This window comes from Mercenaria mercenaria, chromosome 7, assembly GCF_021730395.1.
Source record: "Mercenaria mercenaria strain notata chromosome 7, MADL_Memer_1, whole genome shotgun sequence".
Lineage (NCBI taxonomy): Eukaryota > Metazoa > Mollusca > Bivalvia > Venerida > Veneridae > Mercenaria > Mercenaria mercenaria.
Genome location: NC_069367.1, coordinates 18,301,772 through 18,324,954, shown reverse-complemented (window position 1 = coordinate 18,324,954; position 23,183 = coordinate 18,301,772). Strand labels below are relative to the sequence as shown.

Genomic DNA, 23,183 nt, shown 5'->3' with positions numbered 1-23,183 from the left:
GAAAGATATTTCAATATTACATTAAAACAAACAAATAACCTCTATATATTTATTCCTTTTTTCAAATGTGGTAATTTGCCTTGTGAAAAAACAAGAATAATATGAATGCTTTTCTTTTTTGGCATGTCAGATTTTGGAGGGGAAAAAAACTACATAGTATTATCATCAGTTGATCTGCGGCATCCATGTTAGTTAAGATTTTTCTTTAGGACTACCTTTTTGTCACAAACCATAAGAGCTATAGTTTTGAAACTTTGTACACTTTTTTAACATTCTTTAAATAGGTTGATAAGTAGTCCAAGAATGCTAACTTGCAGTTGTCAGAAATATGGCCCTATTTGTACTTAGATAATATGAATTTCTTTGTTAAAATTTTGCTTGGATCCACTTCTTCTCAAAAACTGTAAGAGAAGATAGCTTTGAAACTTTGCAAACTTTTTTATAATCATAAGTCGAGTACCTTTGTCAAAAACCATAACTTTCACTTGCATTTTATCAGAATTATGGTCCTTTTTAGCTCACCTGTCACAAAGTGACAAGGTGAGCTTTTGTGATTGCGCAGTGTCAGTGCGTGCGTGCGTAAACTTTTGCTTGTGACCACTCTAGAGGTCACATTTTTCATGGGGTCCTTATGAAAATTGGTCAGAATGTTCATCTTGATGATATCTAGGTCAAGTTTGAAACTGGGTCACGTGCGATCAAAAACTAGGTCAGTAGGTCTAATAGTAGAAAAACCTTGTGACCTCTCTAGAGGCCATACTTATGAATGGATCTTCATGAAAATTGGTCAGAAAGTTTAACTTGATGATATCTAGGTCAAGTTCAAAAGAGGGTCACGTGCCATCAATAACTAGGTCAGTAGGTCAGATAGTAAAAAAACCTTGTGACTTCTCTAGAGGCCATATTTTTCATGGGATCTGTATGAAAGTTAGTCTGAATGTTTATTTTGATGATATCTAGGTCAGGTTCAGAACTGGGTCAGGTGCCTTAAATAACTAGGTCAGTAGGTCAAAAAAATAAAAAAACCTTGTGACCTCTCTAGAGGCCATATTTTTCATGGGATCTGTATGAAAGTTGGTCTGAATGTTCATCTTGATGATATCTAGGTCAAGTTTGAAACTGGGTCACGTGCGATCAAAAACTAGGTCAGTAGGTCTAAAAAAAGAAAAACCTTGTGACCTCTCTAGAGGCCATACTTTTGAATGGATCTTCATGAAAATTGGTCAAAATGTTCACCTTGATGATATCTAGGTCAAATTCGAAACAGGGTCATGTGCCATCAATAACTAGGTCAGTAGGTCAAATAATAAAAACCTCTCTAGAGGCCATATTTTTCAATGGATCTTCATGAAAATTGGTCAGAATTTTTATCTTAATGATATCTAGGTCAGGTTCAAAACTGGATCACATGAGCTCAAAAACTATGTCACTATGTCAAATAATAGAAAAAACGATGTCATACTCAGTTCAAAACTGGGTCATGTGGGGACAAGTGAGCGATTCAGGACCATCATGGTCCTCTTGTTATAATTAGACTTTTATGTCCACTTTACCTTAATACTTTAGGAGCAATAGCTTTGAAACTTGCAAACTTGTTTATCGTCATAAGTTGAGTACCTTTGTCAAAAACCATAACTTTCACTTGCATTTTATCAGAATTATGGTCCTTTTTGTGCCCCCCCCCCCCCCCCCCCCCATGAGTGGTGGGGGCATATAGATTTGGTCTTGTCCGTGCATCTGTCCGTCCGTTTGTCCGAAACGATTGGTACCTTAGGTGGTAGGAGGTGTGGCCTAGGACAATAGAAATCCTTTGTATTCATTCCATAACCACTTAATTCTTTTGTTCCTTAAGTGGTCATTCTATTGTTTTCAAACAATGGAATGACCACCTAATACATGAATGTATGGGCATCCGTCCGTCCGTCTGAAGTTCGTGACGCTCCTAGCTCAAAAAGTATTTGATATAAATTGATGAAACCTTGCATGAGTCTTTATCATGATATGAACTTGCGCACCTCCTATTTTTCGTCTGGCTCCACCCCCTATTTTCAGAGTTATGGCCCCTGAAATAGTCAAAAATGCACATTTTCACCTTGTGACGAACCTAGCTCATGAAGTATTTAATATAAATGGTTGAAAACTTGCATAAGTCTTTATCATGATATAAACTTGCACACCTGTAATTTTTTGGCTGGCTCACCCCCTATTTTTAAAGCTATTGCCCCTGAAATAGTAAAAAAATGCACTTTTTCACCTAATTATGTGCCTAGCTCAAGAAGTATTAGATGAAAATTCCGGAAACCTTGCTGGAGTCTTTATCGTGATGTGACCTTGCACACTTAGCATTTTTCTTGAGAATCTTAGCCCTTATTACAGAGTTATGGCCCTTGAAATAGCCAAAATAGTGGATTTTTTGTTTGTGATGCTCATAGCTCAAAAAGTATAGAGCCTAGAATAATGAATCCTTTTCATAAAATGTTTGTTGAGGCTATACCCCATTAAGACTGCAAACATTTGAATAAATGCCCCTTATTTGTGATAGATGTACCAGTGGGGGGCACACCCTGTGTCCTACAGACACATTCTAGTTATAATTAGACTTTTATGTCCACTTTACCTTAATTCTTTAGGAACAATAGCTTTGAAACTTTGCAGACTTGTTTATCATCATAAGTTGAGTATCTTTGTCAAGAACCATAACTTTCACTTGCATTTTATCAGAATTATGGTCCTTTTTATAATTAGACTTTTATGTCCACTTTACCTTAATACTTTAGGAGCAATAGCTTTGAAACTTTGCAAACTTGTTTATCATCATTAGGTTAATATGAAGGTCAAGAACCATAACTCTGATGCACATTTCTTCAGAAATATAATGGGCCATTTTTTACTTTTATCGACCTACCTGTTTTCTTCTTTTTACCTGTATATATATGTATATAATTATATATTCTCCTTTTCTTCTCATCCTTATCAGTTTGACATACCATCTGTCTATGACTCTGCAAGGGGTTCAGATGAACAAAAAATGTTAGAATCCATTGGGTTCCTACAAGGTATCAAAACTAACCCGTGTTTGCAGTAGATCTTCTGGTGTATTTTGGTAACTATTTCTTGTTGAAATGTATAAATAAAATTAAAAGTTTATGTCAGTTTTGTATGTACTATTGTTAGATTGTTTTAATTTGCTTTCCATCAAGTGACTGTTGTCTTTTTCCTCAAATATATATCATGTACCTCAGTGTGATTGTTTGTTTGAAATACATGTAAAAAATTGTCCTTTATTTTGTTGTTTTCATTTTTATAGGTCATAGACATCTTCGTGCTGAAGGTACGCTAATTATTTATTAAGTTTATGTTCATTGTTGGTACTGTTGTGAATTGATACTGATATATATTACAGACCTAAATCAAAATTCTAATATGATAATTGTATTTGTATTAAATAAACCAAGCTATGGATGATGTCCCATCAACCTGCTTATATTATACAGAAACCAAAAAATTATACTATTAAAGGTGTAGGATATTTTGATCTAGTATTTTACATACAAGACTCGAAGAACCAAATATTTTATAGCAGATGCATGTTTTAATTAGTTTTTAAGGGATTGTTACAAGAAAATATTTATCCTGATAATATTTTAAAGTGTATGCCTAGGTGATCTTTGTCAAAACTTGATCTTATCATTAAGAGCAATGGTACTCATGTGAGCGATATAGGGCCATCATGGCCCTCTTGTAATCATAAGTTGAGTATCTTTGTCAAGAACCATAACTTTCACTTGCATTTTATCAGAATTATGGTCCTTTTTATAATTAGACTTTTATGTTCAATTTACCTTAATACTTTAGGAGCAATAGCTTTGAAACTTTGCAGACTTGTTTATCATCATAAGTCGAGTATCTTTGTCAAGAACCATAACTTTCACTTGCATTTTATCAGAATTATGGACCTTTTTATAATTAGACTTTTATGTCCACTTTACCTTAATACTTTAGGAGCAATAGCTTTGAAAGTTTGCAAACTTGTTTATCATCATTAGGTTAATATGAAGGTCAAGAACCATAACTCTGATGCACATTTCTTTAGAAATATAATGGGTCATTTTTACTTTTAACAACCTACCCGTTTGTTTTCTTCTTTTTACCTGTATATATATATATATATATATATATATAGTAGAGAGAATTAATTAATACGAACTAAATCACCACCACAATATACCAGACCAATTACGGCAAAGCACCTAGCAGTACAAACGAACACGCACATGCCACAGCAAGTCCACTAACCCAATAAGATTAGTTTCGATACTGCTTTATATACGAGCCCGAATTGTACTACACATTCGTACTGGTTCAACATTTGCATATATATACTCAAATCTCTGTTTTCATGTCTCACAAATCAGTAGTGACTTTTTAGTCTTTATAACTGATTGGGACCAGAAAAGCTATATTTTCTCTCTCTGAAAGTTAACTGGATCTCGAGGATACATTGAAGTGAGATCCGCTAGGATACAAGTTCGCATCATAAATTATTATATAGTAGAGAGAATTAATTAATACGAACTAAATCACCACCACAATATACCAGACCAATTACGGTAAAGCGCCTAGCAGTACAAACGAACACGCACATGCCACAGCAAGTCCACTAACCCAATAAGATTAGTTTCGATACTGCTTTATATACGAGCCCGAATTGTACTACACATTCGTACTGGTTCAACATTTGCATATATATACTCAAATCTCTGTTTTCATGTCTCACAAATCAGTAGTGACTTTTTAGTCCTTATTACTGATTGGGACCAGAGAAGCTATATTTTCTCTCTCTGAAAGTTAACTGGATCTCAAGGATACATTGAATATATATAGATAATTTGTGTTAAGGGATATAATTATATTCAGACATACCATCTGTCTATGCCTCTGCAAGGGGTTTAAATGGACAAAAAAATGTTAGTATCCATTGGGTTCCTATCAAAACTAGCCTGTGTTTGCAGTAGATCTTCTGGTGTATTTTGGTAACTGTTTCTTGTTGTAATGTATAAATAAAATTAAAATTTTATGACAGTTGTGTATGTACTATTGTGTCAGTTGTGTATGTACTATTGTATGTCAGTTGTGTATGCATATACTATTGTTAAATTGTTTTAATTTGCTTTCCATCAAGTGACTGTTATCTTTCTGCAAGTATATATCATGTACCTCAGTGTAATTGTTTGTTTGAAATAAAAAATGTCCTTTATTTTGTTGTTTTCATTTTTATAGATCATAGACATTTTCGTGCTGAAGGGACACTAATTATTTAATGAGTTTATGTTCATTGTTGTGTGAATTGATACTGATATATTTATTTAAGTCTCATTCACATGCATACAAACACATATAAAACATAAAAACAACTCAACTAAAAATGCATATGACCATTCTTGACATAGAATTATATGAGACTATTTAATCAAATATTAAATGACAACCATAACATTTCTAGTTAATAACTAAAACAAGATTTACCCTGTAATCACAACACCCTAGTACGTTATGTGAACCGAAGATTATGTATGCAATATATATATGTATGTACACATGCACTGCTACAAACAAATACTTAATACTTGCATTAGCATCCATACATATAAACATACATATATATTTCACACATCAATATAGCACACACATATATATATATACACCCACATACATATGAGAGAGAGAGTGATATACACATATATATATATATACCCACACATATATTAACATACATATATACCCATATACATAAACACATACATACATACGTAAATATATGTATAAGTACCGACATACATATATATACACACAGATCATATCATACAGAGCTAAACTATGGTTTATTAAATCAAAATTCTAATATGCTAATTGTATTTGTTTTAAATAAATCAAGCTATTGATGATGTCACATATACCTGCTTATATTATAGAGAAATCAAAAAATTATACTATTAAAGGTGAAGGATATTTTGATCCAGTATTTTACATACAAGGCTAAGAACCAAATATTTTATAGCAGACACATCTATTAATTAGTTTAAACTTCCTTAAGGCTTTAAATTTTATGTTAAAAACAGATGAAACAGCTACCGAAATAGATATTATGCATAATTATATGGGTAGAAAGGTTTGCTATTTTTGATGCTGCACATGAACTTTTACAATTACAGCCATAAAGGGAGGTAATAAAAACCAATATATTCAATAAAACTTTCTTCTATGTTCATCTTCAAACTTTGACAAATAATAGGGAAAAATATATGGGCGGCGGTTACTGCCAAAATGAGTAAATATACAATCCATTCATAAACAAGTCGGTCAGTGCAGTGCATTTCAACGCCATCTAATTTAAAACTCCATCCCGTCCAATAAATTTGCATTCAACGCATTGTATTTTGAAACTATTTAATACAAAACTTCATTTAATCTATTTAAACATGGAACGATGCATTGAAAAACTTGTTGCGATGCACTGTACTATGAAATCATCCAACAAAACATGATACCATGCAGCTCAATGTGAAACCGTTTAACACAACAGGAGTATGTGCAGTGTAAAATGAAATGATTTATTAAATCTTGACGCCGTCCAATGCATATTGAAACCACTTTGTGTAATTAAGAGCGGTGTATAAAAACTTGATGCCATTCAGTCCAATGTGAAGAAGTTTAACACAACAGGAGTTCGTGCAGTGTAAAATGAAACGATTCATTAAAGCTTGGCACCGTCTAATGCATACTGAAACCGTGTTGTGTGATTTGGAGCGGCGTATCAAAATTTGATGCCATGCAGCCAAATGTGAAGCCGTTTAACGAAACACGAGTATGTGCATTGTAAAAGGTTAATAAGACTATCAGTTCATAAGTTTGACCTGTTATAAATATAGATTCTGGATCAGTTTTATATAAAAATATCTTAAAATTTGTCCTAAAACCGACCTTGTAGTAAAATTTAACATTTAATTTTACATAGTTCCTGCGATTTATCTAAATATTAAAAAGGGACCTTATTTTCGAGAAACATCTTTCTTCTTAGTTTAAGCTTTGTCAGAAGTATGCTTCGTGAAACAGACTCAGTAATAGAAATAATAATGATAAAATCAACAAACACTAAAAATCTCCAGAGTTAATTATCAATCATATAAAATAAATGTTAACATGTTTATGTTTTTAGACAGCATGTCAAAATTATATGTACTTCACTGTATAATATTTTGTCAATTTTTGTTTTTTTGTTTGTTTTTTCAGGGATAGGTGGGGGTAGAAGATCTTATGCCGATTCTAAACAGTATTTCATTCAAGTCCTAGATTTCATACAAGTATTAACTGCCGTTTCTAAACAGTATTCCATTTAAGTTCTGGATTTCATACAAGTATTAACTTTATCTCCACAAGTATCTGTTACACTCGCTCGGTTCACAATTCCCCTTACAGGTCGTATGAAATCCAGGAAACTGACTGTCCAACTTAAATGAAATACTGTTTAATAATAGCATAAGATCTTCTGCAACCCCCCCCCCCCACCAGCAAAAAAAAAACAAAAACAAAACAAACATTGCACTGTACAGTGAAGCACATGTAATTTTGACATACTGTCAAATTTTGATACACCGCTCCAAATCACACAACACGGTTTCAGTATATGCATTAGACGGCGCCAAGCTTTAATGAATCGTTTCATTTTACACTGCACGAACTTGTGTTTCGTTAAACGGCTTCACATTTGGCTGCATGGCATCAACTTTTGATATGCCGCTCCAAATCACACAACATGGTTTCAATATCCATTAGACGGCGTCAAGCTGTAATAAATCATTTCATTTTACACTGCACGTACTCATGTTGTGTTAAACGGCTGGAATGCACTGGTTTTGCATAAAATGGTTTCAAAATACAATGCGTTGAATGCAAATATATTGGATGGGATGGAGTTTTAGACTAGACGGCATTGAAATGCACTGCACTGACGGACTTGTCTATGAATGGATTGTATATTTACTAATTTTGGCAGTTATCACCGCCCATAACATGCACTATTCTACAAAAGCATCTTCTAGTTAAGTTTACAATGTGGGCGTGAGCGTTTCAGAAAAACAGATATATTTTACTTTGTTTTCTTCTGCTGTAACACAATTTTAACTGAACTTTTATGCAAGAATGTTTCAGAATGCATAATTTCATGTCCCATTTTAAACTTTTCTCCTTGTTTAAGGTTTATTACCATTTTTTCAACACTAGTTTGGTAAAATGTTTTCTTGCTATGGTCCTGATTTAAGTGCCTATAACAAGATGGAATACAATGTAAAACTGTACATCGGTAAATCATTTGTTTAGTCATATTACAGTGAAATACAGTTCATCCTAAAATTGAAGGAAACGCAGTTTTGTTTTACTTTTTTCAATGAAATTGTCAAACTGTACAAGTGTAAGAGTAGCAGCATGCATTTCAAACATTTCTGATGTAAAATGTTTTCTTTATAATTGTTCAATCCATAATAAACATAGTTTTTGATTAACAAGAGCTGTCCGTAAGACAGCACGCTCGACTATTCTCAGTGCTTGACTCTTAATTAAGAGCTTTGCCAGTAAAAACTTCAACAAAAAAATCTAAGTTAAAAAGGGGTATAACTCAAAATTCAGTTATGGGGATTGTTTCTCCTGGTGCAGACTTTGATAGTGAATAACTATTTTAAGTTTCAAGTCAAAAGCTTTGATAGTAACAGTGATATTTGACTTTATCAAAAACTTGAACCAAAAAATTCTTAGTTAAAAAGAGGCATAACTCTGTCAAAATTCAAATAAGAGTTATGAGGATTGTTTCTCCTGGTGTAGACTTTGATAGTAAGTAACTAGTTAAAGTTTAAGCTTTGATAATAACATAGATCTTTATCATAATTAACTTTATCAAAAACTAACTAAAATTCTAAGTTAAAAAGGGGCATAACTCTGTCAAAATTTAAATCAGAGTTATGGGGATTGTTTCTCCTGGTGTAGACCTTGATAGTGTATAAATTTTTAAGTTTAAAGTCAACTGCTTTGATAATAAGAGATATTTGACTTTATCAAAAACTTTAACCAACAGCTCGGCAATGCCGACACTAGGGAGAGTGCAATAGCTCTACTTTTTCTTCGAAAAGTCGAGCTAAAAAGGCATGGTTTGCTGTTATGATCGAGTATATAATCTAAGACAGACATACAGTCAAACTTTTTTCTTTCAAACTCAACAGGACAGGCTAATTTGTTCAGTTTTTAGCAGTGTGAGCAGTAATATATATATAATTTATTCAAAGATTGTGTAGGGATCTGTCTATTATTTTTGAGCAAAGAGCTGTATTCAAATTATACGAGTTCGAGCGAACAAACTGTATTATTTACATATTTATATATTGTAAAATTTACAGCTTCTGCTACATCGCTGTACAAATAAGGTCTCCATTAAAGTCCCTGCATCTAAATTTTAGGAGACATGTTAACCCAATATCATGCTGGACACAACTGATTTTGCCTTTGTGACCAGTTTAGATCATGATTAGCCTGCACATCCGTGCAGTCTGATCATGATCTGTACTGTTCGCCATTCAGTCTGTATTCTTTGGTAAGCACCCCTTTAACAGTTAATGGTACTGTCCAAATTGAAAGATAGACAAGTTCATTATAGAAATTTAGCAGGGTAAGGGTTAAGTGTCCCTACAGGTTTACATAACTTTCTTTTTCCATTCATTTGAAATATTACAAATATGTTAGATATAGATATGAATATTTTAGTAAGCCATCCCTTATTCATGGCTTTGTTGTTGAAAATTAGAGGGATTTAACAATTTCATAAACATGTAATTCTGCTTCAAAATTATACAGAAGTATTAAATATGCATTATCATTTCCACATGCATTGATTTTAATATGGATGCAGCCTTTGGTCCATATTTCAACATGTAAACAGTATGCAACATTTTAGAATGTGCAATAAATGAGGCATCTCTCCAGTATGAATGTTTGATATGAGGCAAAGTAGAATTTTCAGTCAAAATAACTTTAAATCAGTATGCATGATTAAAAATAAACACCATATTCCTCTTCTGCATGGCTGAGACTGTTATATATATATATGTATGTACACTGATGAGCTGATAGCTGAAACTAGTTCATTTTGTTTCAAATTTCGTTTGTGTAGCCCTGTGTATACTTACTGTTTTGTTATCATCATTTCAAGTAATTGTAATTACTGGCCCATATTCTTCAACATTAAAAATTGGAGTTTCAGACTTAGACTAAAGAATATTCAATTCACTGGAATTTTGTTTATAACAAACAATTATAATGATAAAATTTCATTGTAATATCTGTTATTGTCTAGTGTAGTTTTAAAGAAAATTTCATTACAGTCAAAGCAAATATAACACAATAAAATTTGGGATTTTCAAGTGTATGTCTACATTTCAGACTTTTTGAATATAGGCCCTGATTTTATATATTGCTAAAATGTTTTAAACATTAAACTGTCCAAACAATGACATCATTAAACAGTAGGGCTCGGACGATTTCAAAATTTTGAAACCGGTAAATCATTTGTATGAAATCAAATCGAACCGGTTAATTGGCTGCCATATCTGAAATGCTGTTTTCTTTCCTGAAGACCTTATAAAGGTACTAAAAAATTCAACAGCTGACTTCATTAGGAACTTGCAGACTTTATCGTTTGGAAACATTGTGACAATTAATAAGTCATATTTTGGTGTATTTTATTTCAGATATATCACGACAAGCAAATCTGAGACTATTGATTATATTCAAGTTGATGTGTTTTTGTGGAAATATACTGCGGGTCTATGTGCTGGTCAAAGAAATGTATAAAGATAAATTATTTGTGATGTTTATTGTTTAAGAGCGATTAGTGGTTTTGCAAAATTGAAACCGGTTTCACCTAGTAATTGAATCGATTCCGATTAACCGAGTAATCATCCCAGTCCAATTAAACAGTTGGCACTAACTTTCAAGATCGACTGATTTGACTGTTTCGTACCCCCAAATTACCTTCCGATATTTTCAAGGTTCCTTTAGAAAAAAAAAAAGTGGGGTTAGCACTGATTTCCCCCGTCTGTCTGTCCAGACTTCTACAAAAGGGATTTTGGAGTTGTTATAGCAGCTTCCCCCGAGCAAGGAGGGCTCAGGTGATCTAAATTTTGATTAAAAGAATGTCAGCTTTACACAATACCAAATGTACCTGAAGACATTACAATGGAGATGTCACTTGCAGAGAACATGTTATGTTGTGAAGAGTTGTAGATGTTCGTACTTCATGTGGAGATGTCATTACTCGCAGAAAAACAGGTGCATGCTTTATATAAGTTGCCAGTTACTTTCAATGAACAGTCAAGTACTTCACTTGGAAATATTGTCAGTTACTTTCAGAAAACAGGGTAAATTTTCATCAGAAGTTTCTAGGGTTTGGTTTTTTTTGCAGAAAGATTGAGTACTTCATTAGAGATGTTATCATTACTAGCAGAGATTTATGTGGATTTTTTGTCAGTTACTTGCAGGGAACCAGTTAGTACTTCATGTGAAGAAGTTGTCACTTACTTGCAAAGACTGGAATTAGTATTTAGGAAATTCAGTATTGATGGAATTACTAACTGCTGTACCTGATGAAAATACAGTAAACAAGAGGGCCATGATGGCCCTATATCGCTCACCTGTTATCATTGCACTTGAAGACAAGAAGGTCCTCAGAAAAAATATCTAAGTCCAAAGGACAGGAACAACAAAGGGAAGAAATTTAACCAAAAAGAAAAAAAAAGTTCTTACAAGGTATAGATATGTCAAAAAACACCTAAAAATTGGAGGTACCATCCATGCTGTACCACAGAAAAGTGGTCTCAGTTTTTCCCTACCACCAATAATAAACAAGAGGACCATGATGGTCCTGAATTGCTCACCTCTTCCCACATGACCCAGTTTTGAGTATGACGTCGTTTTTTCTATTATTTGACATAGTGACCTAGTTTTTCAGCTCATGTGACCCAGTTTTGAACTTGACCTAGATATTATCAAGATAAATATTCTGACCAATTTTCATGAAGATCCATTGAAAAATATGGTCTCTAGAGAGGTCACAAGGTTTTTCTATTATTTGACCTACTGACTTAGTTTTCAAAGATATGTGACCCTGTTTTGACCTTTACCTAGATATCATCAAGGTGAACATTCTCACTAATTTTCATGAAGATCTCATGAAAAATATGGCCTCTAGAGAGGTCACAAGGTTTTTCTATTTTTATACCTACTGGCCTAGTTTTTGACCGCATGTGACCCAGTTTCGAAACTGATCTAGATATCATCAAGGTGAACATTCAGATCAATTTTCATGAAGATCCATTGAAAAATATGGCCTCTAGAGAGGTCAAAAGATTTTAATAATTTTAGACCTACTGACCTAGTTTTTGATCGCAGTTGACCCAGTTTCAAACTTGACCTAGGTATCATCAAGATGAACATTCAGACCAACTTTCATACAGATCCCATGAAAAATATGGCCTCTAGAGAGGTCACAAGGTTTTATTATTATTTGACCTACTGACCTAGTTTTTTATGGCACGTGACCCAGTTTCAAACCTGACCTAGATATCATCAAGATGAACATTCTGACCAATTTTTATTCACAAGTATGGCCTCTAGAGAGGTCACAAGGTTTTTCTATTTTTAGACCTACTGACCTAGTTTTTGACCGCACATGACCCTGTTTCGAACTTGCCCTAGATATCATCAAGATGAACATTCAGACCAATTTTCATACAGATCCCAAGAAAAATATGGCCTTTAGAGAGGTCACAAGGTTTTTCCATTATTTGACCTACTGACCTAGTTTTTGAAGGCACGTGACCCACTTTCGAACTTGACCTAGATATCATCAAGATGAACATTCAGACCAACTTTCATACAGATCCCATGAAAAAAATGGCCTCTACAGAGGTCACAAGGTTTTTCTATTATTTGACCTACTGACCTAGTTTTTGAAGGCACGTGACCCACTTTCGAACTTGACCTAGATATCATCAAGTTGAACATTCTGACCAATTTTCATGAAGATGTCATGAAATATATGGCCTCTAGAGACGTCACAAAGTTTTTCTATTTTTAGACCTACTGACCTAGTTTTTGACCGCACGTGACCCAGTTTCGAACTTGACCTAGATATCATCAAGATGAACATTCAGACCAATTTTCATACAGATCCCATGAAAAATATGGCCTTTAGAGAGGTCACAAGGTTTTACTATTATTTGACCTACTGACCTAGTTTTTGATGGCACGTGACCCAGTTTCGAATTTGACCTAGATATCATCAAGGTGAATGTTCTCACCAATTTTCATGAAGATCTTGTGAAATATATGGTCTCTAGAGAGGTCACAAGGTTTTTCTATTTTTAGACCTACTGACCTAGTTTTTGATGGCACGTGACCCAGTTTTGAACTTGACCTAGATATCATCAAGGTGAACATTCTGACCAATTTTCATGAAGATCTTGTGAAATATATGGCCTCTAGAGAGGTCACAAGATTTTTCTATTTTTAGACCTACTGACCTAGTTTTTGATGGCACGTGACCCAGTTTCGAACTTGATCTAGATATCATCAAGGTGAACATTCTAACCAATTTTCATGAAGATCTTGTGAAATATATGGCCTCTAGAGAGGTCACAAGGTTTTTCTATTTTTAGACCTACTGACCTAGTTTTTAATGGCACGTGACCCAGTTTCGAACTTGACCTAGACATCATCAAGATGAACATTCTGACCAACTTTCATAAAGATCCCACGAAAAATGTGACCTCTAGAGTGGTCACAAGCAAAAGTTTACGGATGCACGCACGGACGGACGACGGACGACGGACACCGCACGATCACAAAAGCTCACCTTGTCACTTTGTGACAGGTGAGCTAAAAAGTTACTAAAAATAAGCTATTTATAGTAACGTAAAAGGGAAGTAATTAAAAAAAATAAAATATTGTAAGTGAACAAAAGAAGGATCTGCCAAATAAATCTGTTGACATAAATGAAATTTCAGATCAGTATCTTCATTAGTTACGGAGATATACAAAATTTAATTTGAAATAAAGGGAGGTAATTTGACATAAAATCAGTCCATAGTTATCTACCCTGATTGTCTCAGTCCAACTAATAACAATAATGAAATTTCAAATAAGTCCTATAAGTACTTACTGATATAAATCCATTTTGATTACAATCGGGGGAGGTAATCAGATATAAAATAACTCTGGAACCTACGATTGGATCTGATTTGTCATGGAATCCAAGATTTATTGTTGTTGAAGATATTTTGGAAGTTTGTATCAAATAAAACCATAAATAAAGTCTCGATATGGCTGCAAAAGCCAAAATAGCCAATTTTGGACCTTTAAGGGGCCATAACTCTGGAACCCATGATGGAATCTGGCCAGTTCAAGAAAGGAACCAAGATCTTGTGGTGATACAAGTTGTGTGCGAGTTTGGATAAAATCAAATCATAAATGAAGCTGCTATTGTGCAGACAAGGTCAAAATAGCTAATTCTGGCCCTTTCAGGGGCCATCACTCTGGAACCCATATTGGAATCTGGCCAGTTCAAGAAAGGAACCAAGATCTTATGGTGATACAAGTTGTATGCAAGTTTGGTAAAAATCAAATCGTAAATAAAGCTGCTATTGTGCAGACAAGGTCAAAATAGCTAATTTTGGCCCTTTCAGGGGCCATAACTCTGGAACCCATAATGGGATCTGGCCAGTTCAAGAAAGGAACCGTGATCTTATGGTGATACAAGTTGTGTGCAAGTTTGGTTAAAATAAAATTATAAATGAAACCACTATCGTGCAGACAAGAAATTGTTGACACACAGACTGACGACGGACGAAGGGTGATCACAAAAGCTCACCATGTCACTATGTGACAGGTGAGCTAAAAACAAGAGCTGTCTGATGACAGCGCGCTCGACTATTCAAAGGCTCATCAATAAAATGGATTTTAGAATAGTACTGTTACAACTATGACACATTAAGGGTCAAAATTATAAAACCTGCTGTAATTTACAAGTACTTACAATGGCAGAAATTTGTATTCAGTATTTACACACTAAGTACAAAAGGGGCATAGTTCTGTTAAAATACAAGTGTCTAAGATATGCGACCTTGTACACCAACCCTTAACATAGCTTTCGCAATCCAATAGCCCTAGTGCTTAAAAGATTTTAAGTTGCATGCAAAACCTCAGTATGCACTAAGTAGACAGAGGGGTATAATTCTGTTAAAATACAATTCAGAGTTATTGGACTTGGTCCAGTGACTGTATGCAACGACCCAAAGACATGTGCGAAGTTCCAATACAATAGCGCCGCCCACCACCCAAGGACTTACAAAGGTGTATGAACACATAATTTTCCGAGTGTAAAAAGGCACATAATTTTGTAAAAATATAAATTCGACTGTATTTACTGACCCTAAAGACATGTGTGAAGTTTGAATCCAATGTATCAATGCATTGCAGAGATTGTTATCATTATAATTTATTTTAAGGTTTAGCAGTGTATCACCAAATCACAGAAATGTATGGTAAAGGAACAACATTTTTATCAACAATTTACCCGTTTAATAATACACGTTTTACCTTACTGTCCTGTACCATTGGATACTTAAAATGTTCTCAGAAGTTGTCCCCTTTATATAAAAGAGTGCCATTTGTAAAGAAGGGGGTGATCAGGTGTGGGTACACAACTTCACATGTTTATAATAAATGTTCATGGAAAAGAATGAAAGAAGTTTAATGAAATTCAACCAAATGGTAAGTTTGTTATGTACAAATATGTGGAAATTTAAACAATTAAAGGAAATCCAGACGAGATTGTGTGTTCACAACCACATTATGGTTATCTAAATTCAGTTTAAGTTTTATAGTTCTAGGTCAAATATATCAGAAGTTATGAAGCAGAAATTGCCATATTTATATCACCCTATGTAGTTAACACTAGAAACTTCTAAGGGCCATAACTCTGATGCATACATGTGATAAGTTCAGAATCCCAAAACTGGAGGTTTGCCATTTTTCAGCTGGAGTTGGGGTCTCAAAACTGGAGGGTTTTTATCGACACAAATTAAGCGCGCGGACACATAACTTAGAGGCAAAATCAAACATTTTTGGCCACACAATAATGTATACAAGTCTACACCAGAAGAAACAATCCTCATAACTCTTGATTTGAATTTTGACAGAGTTATGCCACTTTTTAACTTCATTTTTTTTATAAAGTTTTATATAATGTCTTATATCTCTGTTACATTCAAAGCTATTGACTATATTATGCCCTTTTTACTGGCAAAGCTTTAATTCAGAGTCAATCGAAACAAACAATTAATAATTCCCCTGTGAAAAACAACTCTTTCCTCCAGCTACATGTGTGTCAAACATGTATAATACACAACTGTCGGTGACACTTTGATTTACTGTGTAAACATGTTTGGCACTCCTCGGTAATTATCAGCCCAGTCATAATACTGATTTTTAAAAAAAAAATTTGAAAAGCGGGAGAAATATGGTTTTGGTCGGGAGACGGGAGGCAAGGTGAAAAAATCGGGATTTTGACCCTCCCGCATGGGAGATCACATGTATGCTGATGTTACTTGGGCAATCTGACTGAAACTTGACGGGCCGCAAAACCTCATAGTGGTAAACATGTATATGAAGTTTTATTTAAATATTCCCAACAACTTCCTAGATATGGCTCTGGAGACGGACAACGCCAAAACTTTATCCCTCCGACTTTGTCAGGGGATAATAAAAGTAAACAATTAATTGTTCAAATGTGCAGTTTAAGCACTGGGACATAACTGCAGTTGCATAAAAACAAAGACATGCAACAGTTCTTTAAAAATGGTGTGTGTTTAAAGATGTGATATGGCCCCTTCATGAAGTCCCTTTCCAGAATTCAGTACCTATGTGAGCAAATTGATGATGCTTTGATAGACATATATATATATTTTATAGCCTGCTAAATTTCTAAAATAGACTGGTCCGTCGTTCAATTTGGGCAGTACCATTTATTATTCTAAGGGGTGTTCACAGAAAATTTACTGACTGAATAGCGAACAGTGCAGACCATGATCAGACTGCAAAGATGTACAGGCTGATCTTGGTCTGCACTGGTCGCAAAGGTAGACTCACTTTTATATTGTTGACAGAGTAATATCCCCTGTCATACATGTGCACACTGTCACTATAATTTTATGCAAGTATTCCAAGTCTCACTTGAATATCTTTGATAGTGTTTAAGATATTTGATATTACACATGTATAAAAAAGCTTTAACCAATGCCGACGCCGATGCCAGGGTGAGTAGTATAGCTGTCCACATTCTTTGAATAGTTGGGCTAAAAATTAACAGACAAACCAGACATTTGAAGTTATAATATAAAATGTTTAATATTTAAGGGGGGACTACTTCTTGTGGATTTATGGCTGCATCAACCCATTGAACAATTGAAATTGCCATTCCTTTTATCTTCTCTAAGTTGAAATCTGCATATTTATTTCCCCATACAATGGAGCCAATACTAAGAATTTCCTGCCCCCAAAATTAAATGATATCCCCTTGGGAACAACTATGTGCAATGAAATAAATCTGTTAATGCAGTAGAGATGTTGAAAGTTTCTTACAAATACTAATACTATATATTCTTCTTATATTTGTTCTAAAGTAACAGATGCTGTTGAAAGACAGCATTGCTCTACCATTCAGCCTTGTCACTTACATAAATAAATGAATACCAGTAGAACATGAGCTGTTGGAGGACAGCAATGCTCACTGTTCAACAGCCATGTCAGTTGAATGAAAGTAAGTTGAAAAAGGGGAATAATTTTGTAAAATTGCTAAAAAGGGTTATGGAACCTGTAAAATGCATATCAGTTCATGAAAGTGGACATTGGTGTTAAGTTTCAATCCGTTCCCATTAGTGGGTACTGAGATACCAGCTTACATACAAAAACTTAACCAAAAACTGCCGAGTCAAAGGGGCATAATTTTGTAAAAATACAATGTGGAGTTATGGAACCTGTGCACTGCATGTCAGATCATGACAGTGAACAAGTGTGTGAAGTTTCAATAAGAATCCATTCCCATTAGTGGGTACCGAGATACCATCGAAAAAGGGGCATAATTTTTATTTGCAATGCAATGTTGATGTAAAAACAACAAACTTGATTGCACAATGTACAGAGAGGCACCACATTGGTTCAATTCTATAATGGGAAGAACATATCTCTGTCTCGTGGTATTTTTGTCACTGACCACTCCAAGGTGTTGCCCCCTGTCGGAAATAACGTACATTTATGTATCACAACGTTTAACGCTATTTATTTGTATTACGTTTTGGCGTCACTGACGTCACTTCCTGATATTGTAAACATCTTGAGTTTGAATAATAGATTCATATGAACCAGACGTGCGTTCTTATATATAGTTTAACCGCAACCCCCCCACATTTTGGTGCCGTGACAAACGCAACAATGAAAGTAGATAAATTGCGATCACTGAGACAGCCAACGCAAAGTTATTGAAATTCAACTTGAGAAAATTCAACGTGCTAAAGAAAATTCATCGATGTTGGAATTTCGAACAATCTTGGAAACAATTACGAACAAAGTAGAAAATTTGAAATCACTGAACAAGAAAATATTAGAACAGACAGAAATAACGGAAATTGAAGAGGAACTTATCAGCAGTGAAGAATTTTCGTTGCAAATTGAAATACAACTTCGTCAATTTCGTGAATTTTTCAAACCAGGAGAGAAATAATTCGTCATCTTCAGATCAACATCAGACTGTAACTTTTCCGAGCGCTAGCAGTGTACATTCAGCACAGAATCATCGTCTTCCTAAATTATCGTTACCTACTTTTGACGGAAATATTCTACAGTGGCAATCGTTTTGGGACTCTTTCAGCACTACTGTTCACACAAATCCGAACTTGTCAGATGTGCAGAAATTTAATTATCTACGATCGCAGGTGGATGGCGACACAGCCAGAACTATTGAGGGATTTGCACTTACGAACTCCAACTACATTAAGACAGTCTAACTTCTACAGGAACAGTATGGGCAGGCGCATAAAATTGTACACGCATACATGCAGGCTTTGTTACATTTTTTGCACTAAACAACACACTCAGCAGTCTGAGAAATTATTATGATAAACTTGAAACCTATATCCGTGGACTTGAATCATTGAATCAACATCAGGAATCTTACGGAACACTCTTAGTGCCAGTTGTCTTTGATAAACTTCCGGCGGAAATACGAAAATCCTTAGCACGAGAACATAAGGGCAGTAATCTTCAGCTAAACGAACTTTGCAAAGCAATTTACGAGGAAATTAACGTTATGGAAGCAGGTCAGATGAACAGCCACAGCATATTAGAAAACCCCGCTACAATGTCACTCTTAACAAGTTCCGGTCCTAAACAAGGATTTCAGCGGAATAAAGATAGGAAACATTCTCAGCAGCAGCAACATTCTCAGCAACAAGATCGACGCCCTAGTAACCAAAAGGTATGTGTTTTTTGCTCAAGTAACACACATTTAGCAAATGACTGTAATGTAATAACTGATTACACATCACGAATGACAGTTGTTAGAAATAAATGCCTTTGCTTCAATTGTTTGGGTACGCATCAAGTGTCGAAATGCAAATCGCAGAAAAAGTGCAGAAATTGTCAAAGGAGACATCATACAAGTATTTGTCAGAATACAGGCAGTACAGAACAGACACAAAACGGTACTATATATTCAACACCAGGTCCAAGTTCAGGTAATACCCAAGTTCATCAGCAAGCGGCGACTCTACATACCTACGATGACATCACACGCAAACAGACGACATCCTTACAATTGTCTTCCAATGTGCTACTGAAGGCAGCTATATCAACAGTTACTTCCGGCATGTGTACAGCAGACACAAATATATTATTTGATGAGGGATCACAATGATCATTTATTACGCAAAATCAAGCAGAAAGGCTTAAACTTACAACAACGGGAACTAACACGATACATCTCGAAAGCTTCGGGAATTCAACAAATGAGGTCCGACATTTGGGAACAACCAGAATTTATTTGATCACAACTTCCGGTGAAAAGATCCCGATAGATGTGTTGATAGTGCCAGCTATTGCAGTGCCTCTACAAAATTACAACAGAAGTGTGACAAACCTCCAATACATAAAAGGTCTGAAACTTGCACATCCAGTAACTGATGACGAAACATTTGAAATACAACTACTTATCGGCGCAGATTTTTACTGGAAGGTTATTGAAGATGAAGTGATCCGTGGCTCGGGACCTACAGCTGTAAAATCCAAGATTGGATACCTCCTCTCCGGTCCGGTTCCATTTCAACCGTCAGGACGAAAATCTACAACCAATTTAACTCTACATGTTATCACGCAAGCTCCAAACGAAATCGATTTAGAAAAATTCTGGAAGCTTGAAAGCTTAGGAATTGAACATGATGACTCTGAATACGACAAAATGGATTACATGAGTACATATCAAGAGAATTCCATCACGATTACGGGTGAGAGATACACAGCCGAGTTGCCATGGAAATTAGATAGCCCACCTCTACCTACAAACTATGACATAGTGAAGCGCAGAACTGGAAACTTATTAAACAAGTTACGTCAAGATCCAGTTACACTGAACCATTACAATGTTATAATAAAAGATCAGATAAAGAAAGAATTCATAGAAGAAGTCATGCCTACAGATGAACCCGGAAAGAGAGTACACTACATTCCCCATCACGCCGTGAAAAAGGAATCTTCGACAACACCCATACGCATTGTGTATGATTGTAGTTGTCGGATGTCACGAAACCACCAGAGTTTAAACGATTGTCTGCAATCTACACCACCGCAACTCAACGACTTGACAGCCATATTAGTTCGATTTAGATTTCACAAATTTGCAGTTGTTAGTGATATCGAGAAGGCGTTTCTACATGTGGGACTACACGAGAAGGACCGAGATGTCACACGATTTTTATGGCCTTCAGATCCAACTAATCCAGACAGCCCATTGAAAACATACCGTTTAAAGTCCGTACTTTTCGGATCAGTTTGCTCCCCCTTTATATTAAATGCAACAATACTGAAGCATCTACAGAGAAATTGCGACAATTGGGTCAGTGAAAAACTGTGCAAGGATCTGTATGTTGACAACTTCTTGTCCAGTTTTGATAAGGAAGCAGACGTATTAAGATATTTTCGGCAGTCACATAATCTTATGTCAGCTGCAGGATTTAAGCTACGATCGTGGAATTCAAACAGTATCTTGCTCAGGGAAATGGCGACACATCACAATGTACTCGACGAAGATAAAATAACAAAACTGTTAGGATTACGATGGCAACCAGAAATGGACATAATGACATTTGCAGAAAGACCAATAGACACAAACCCGATTACGACCAAACGTTATATTTTACAAAGTACATCACGAATATATGACCCTCTCGGCATACTCAGTCCAGTTACCGTAAGAGCCAAGTTACTACTCCAAGATATTTGGAAAGAACATTTCACTTGGGATACACCACTGCCTATTACCTATCAAGGGAGATGGTTGAACATAGCGGCAGATTTGAATACTTCAATGAAAACACAGTTTTCAAGACATTATTTTACAGGTGCAGATGACAAATCAGTACCCTGTTTACACGTATTCGTTGATGCTAGTACACAGTCATACGGTGCTACAGTTTACATCAGCAAAGGCGATATTTCAAGCTTAGTAATGGCAAAGAACAGAGTTGTGCCAGTTAAAACACTCACTCTACCAAAGCTTGAACTGATGGCAGCCGTCATAGGAGCCAGATTATCACAGCATTTACAGTCAGCACTAGGAATACAGGAGATATACTATTGGACTGATAGCCAAATTGTACTACATTGGCTCATTAACACAGAAAACAACAACTGATTTGTGAGAACACGTGTATCAGAAATCACAGCTTTAACTGGAAATCAGAATTGGCGATACTGTCCAACCCAAGAGAATCCGGCAGATTTATTGACCCGTGGAATTTCTGCCAAACAATATCAAGAAAGTAATTTATGGTTTAATGGACCATTGTGGATCACCCAGAAGTCTCAGTGGCCGACATGGAATGTTAGAGTCTCAACCGTATTATCTACTTCAGCAGACGACAAAACCGGAAGTCGAACCAACGAAGAATCTCCAACCCACATGACGAGAAAAAATAGTTTTGCAATCCAAGATGTGATTGAAGTGACTAGATTCAGCAAGCTTAAACGATTACTACGCGTCACAGCTTATGTCTTGCGATTTATACGTAATTGTAGAACAGTAAGCCAGTCAAGAAACAGTGGTTCCATAACACTACAAGAACTTGAGAATGCAGAAATGTTACTTATTCGACAGTGTCAACAGAATTTTCTACAGTGAAGAAATATCTAATCTACAATCCAGAAAATCACGGTTACCGGTTGTTAGACAGTTACGTCTTTACCTAGATTCAGATGGTTATATCAGATGTGGAGGCAGAATACACAACGCACCCCTGGACGAAAATACCCGGTTTCCCATTCTCTTACCAGCAAAACATCACCTGACAAAACTTATCATATTTGATGCGCACGAGAAACAATTACATTCAGGTACAAGTGCAACTATCTGCCACCTATGACAGAAATATTGGATTCCAACAATACGTCAGTGTGTAAAATCACTACTTAGAAAGTGCACAATATGCCGTAAAATCAACTCCAAACCCTACCTTGCTCCAGATCCACCACCATTACCAACATACAGAGTGAAAAATTCATCACCTTTTGCTGTGACAGGGATTGACTTCAGTGGAGCACTTTACGTCCGAGGAGAGTCCGGCCGAGAGTCCAAGACATATGTGTGTCTTTTTACATGTGCGGCTACCAGAGCAGTACACCTTGAACTTGTGCATGATCTTACAGAAGATTCATTTATGCAAGCGTTTCGGAGATTCGTTAGCAGGTGATCATTCCCAAGGCTGATAATATCTGACAACGCAACAACCTATCATGCAGCGTCTAATACACTGAAGAAA

At 35.4% G+C, this 23,183-nt stretch overlaps 1 protein-coding gene across 1 annotated transcript in view; it reads left to right on the top strand.

Moving 5' to 3' along the window:
- LOC123555571 (uncharacterized) overlaps positions 1-22,060 on the top strand; it is a 43,201-nt gene extending 21,141 nt beyond the window's left edge. Inside the window, exons 2-3 of the mRNA XM_053547057.1 lie at positions 19,255-19,630; positions 20,219-22,060. Of these exons, the coding sequence (XP_053403032.1) occupies positions 19,255-19,630; positions 20,219-22,060 (2,218 nt within the window). The remainder of the gene's footprint in view (positions 1-19,254; positions 19,631-20,218) is intronic.
- Positions 22,061-23,183: the final 1,123 nt, after the last annotated feature.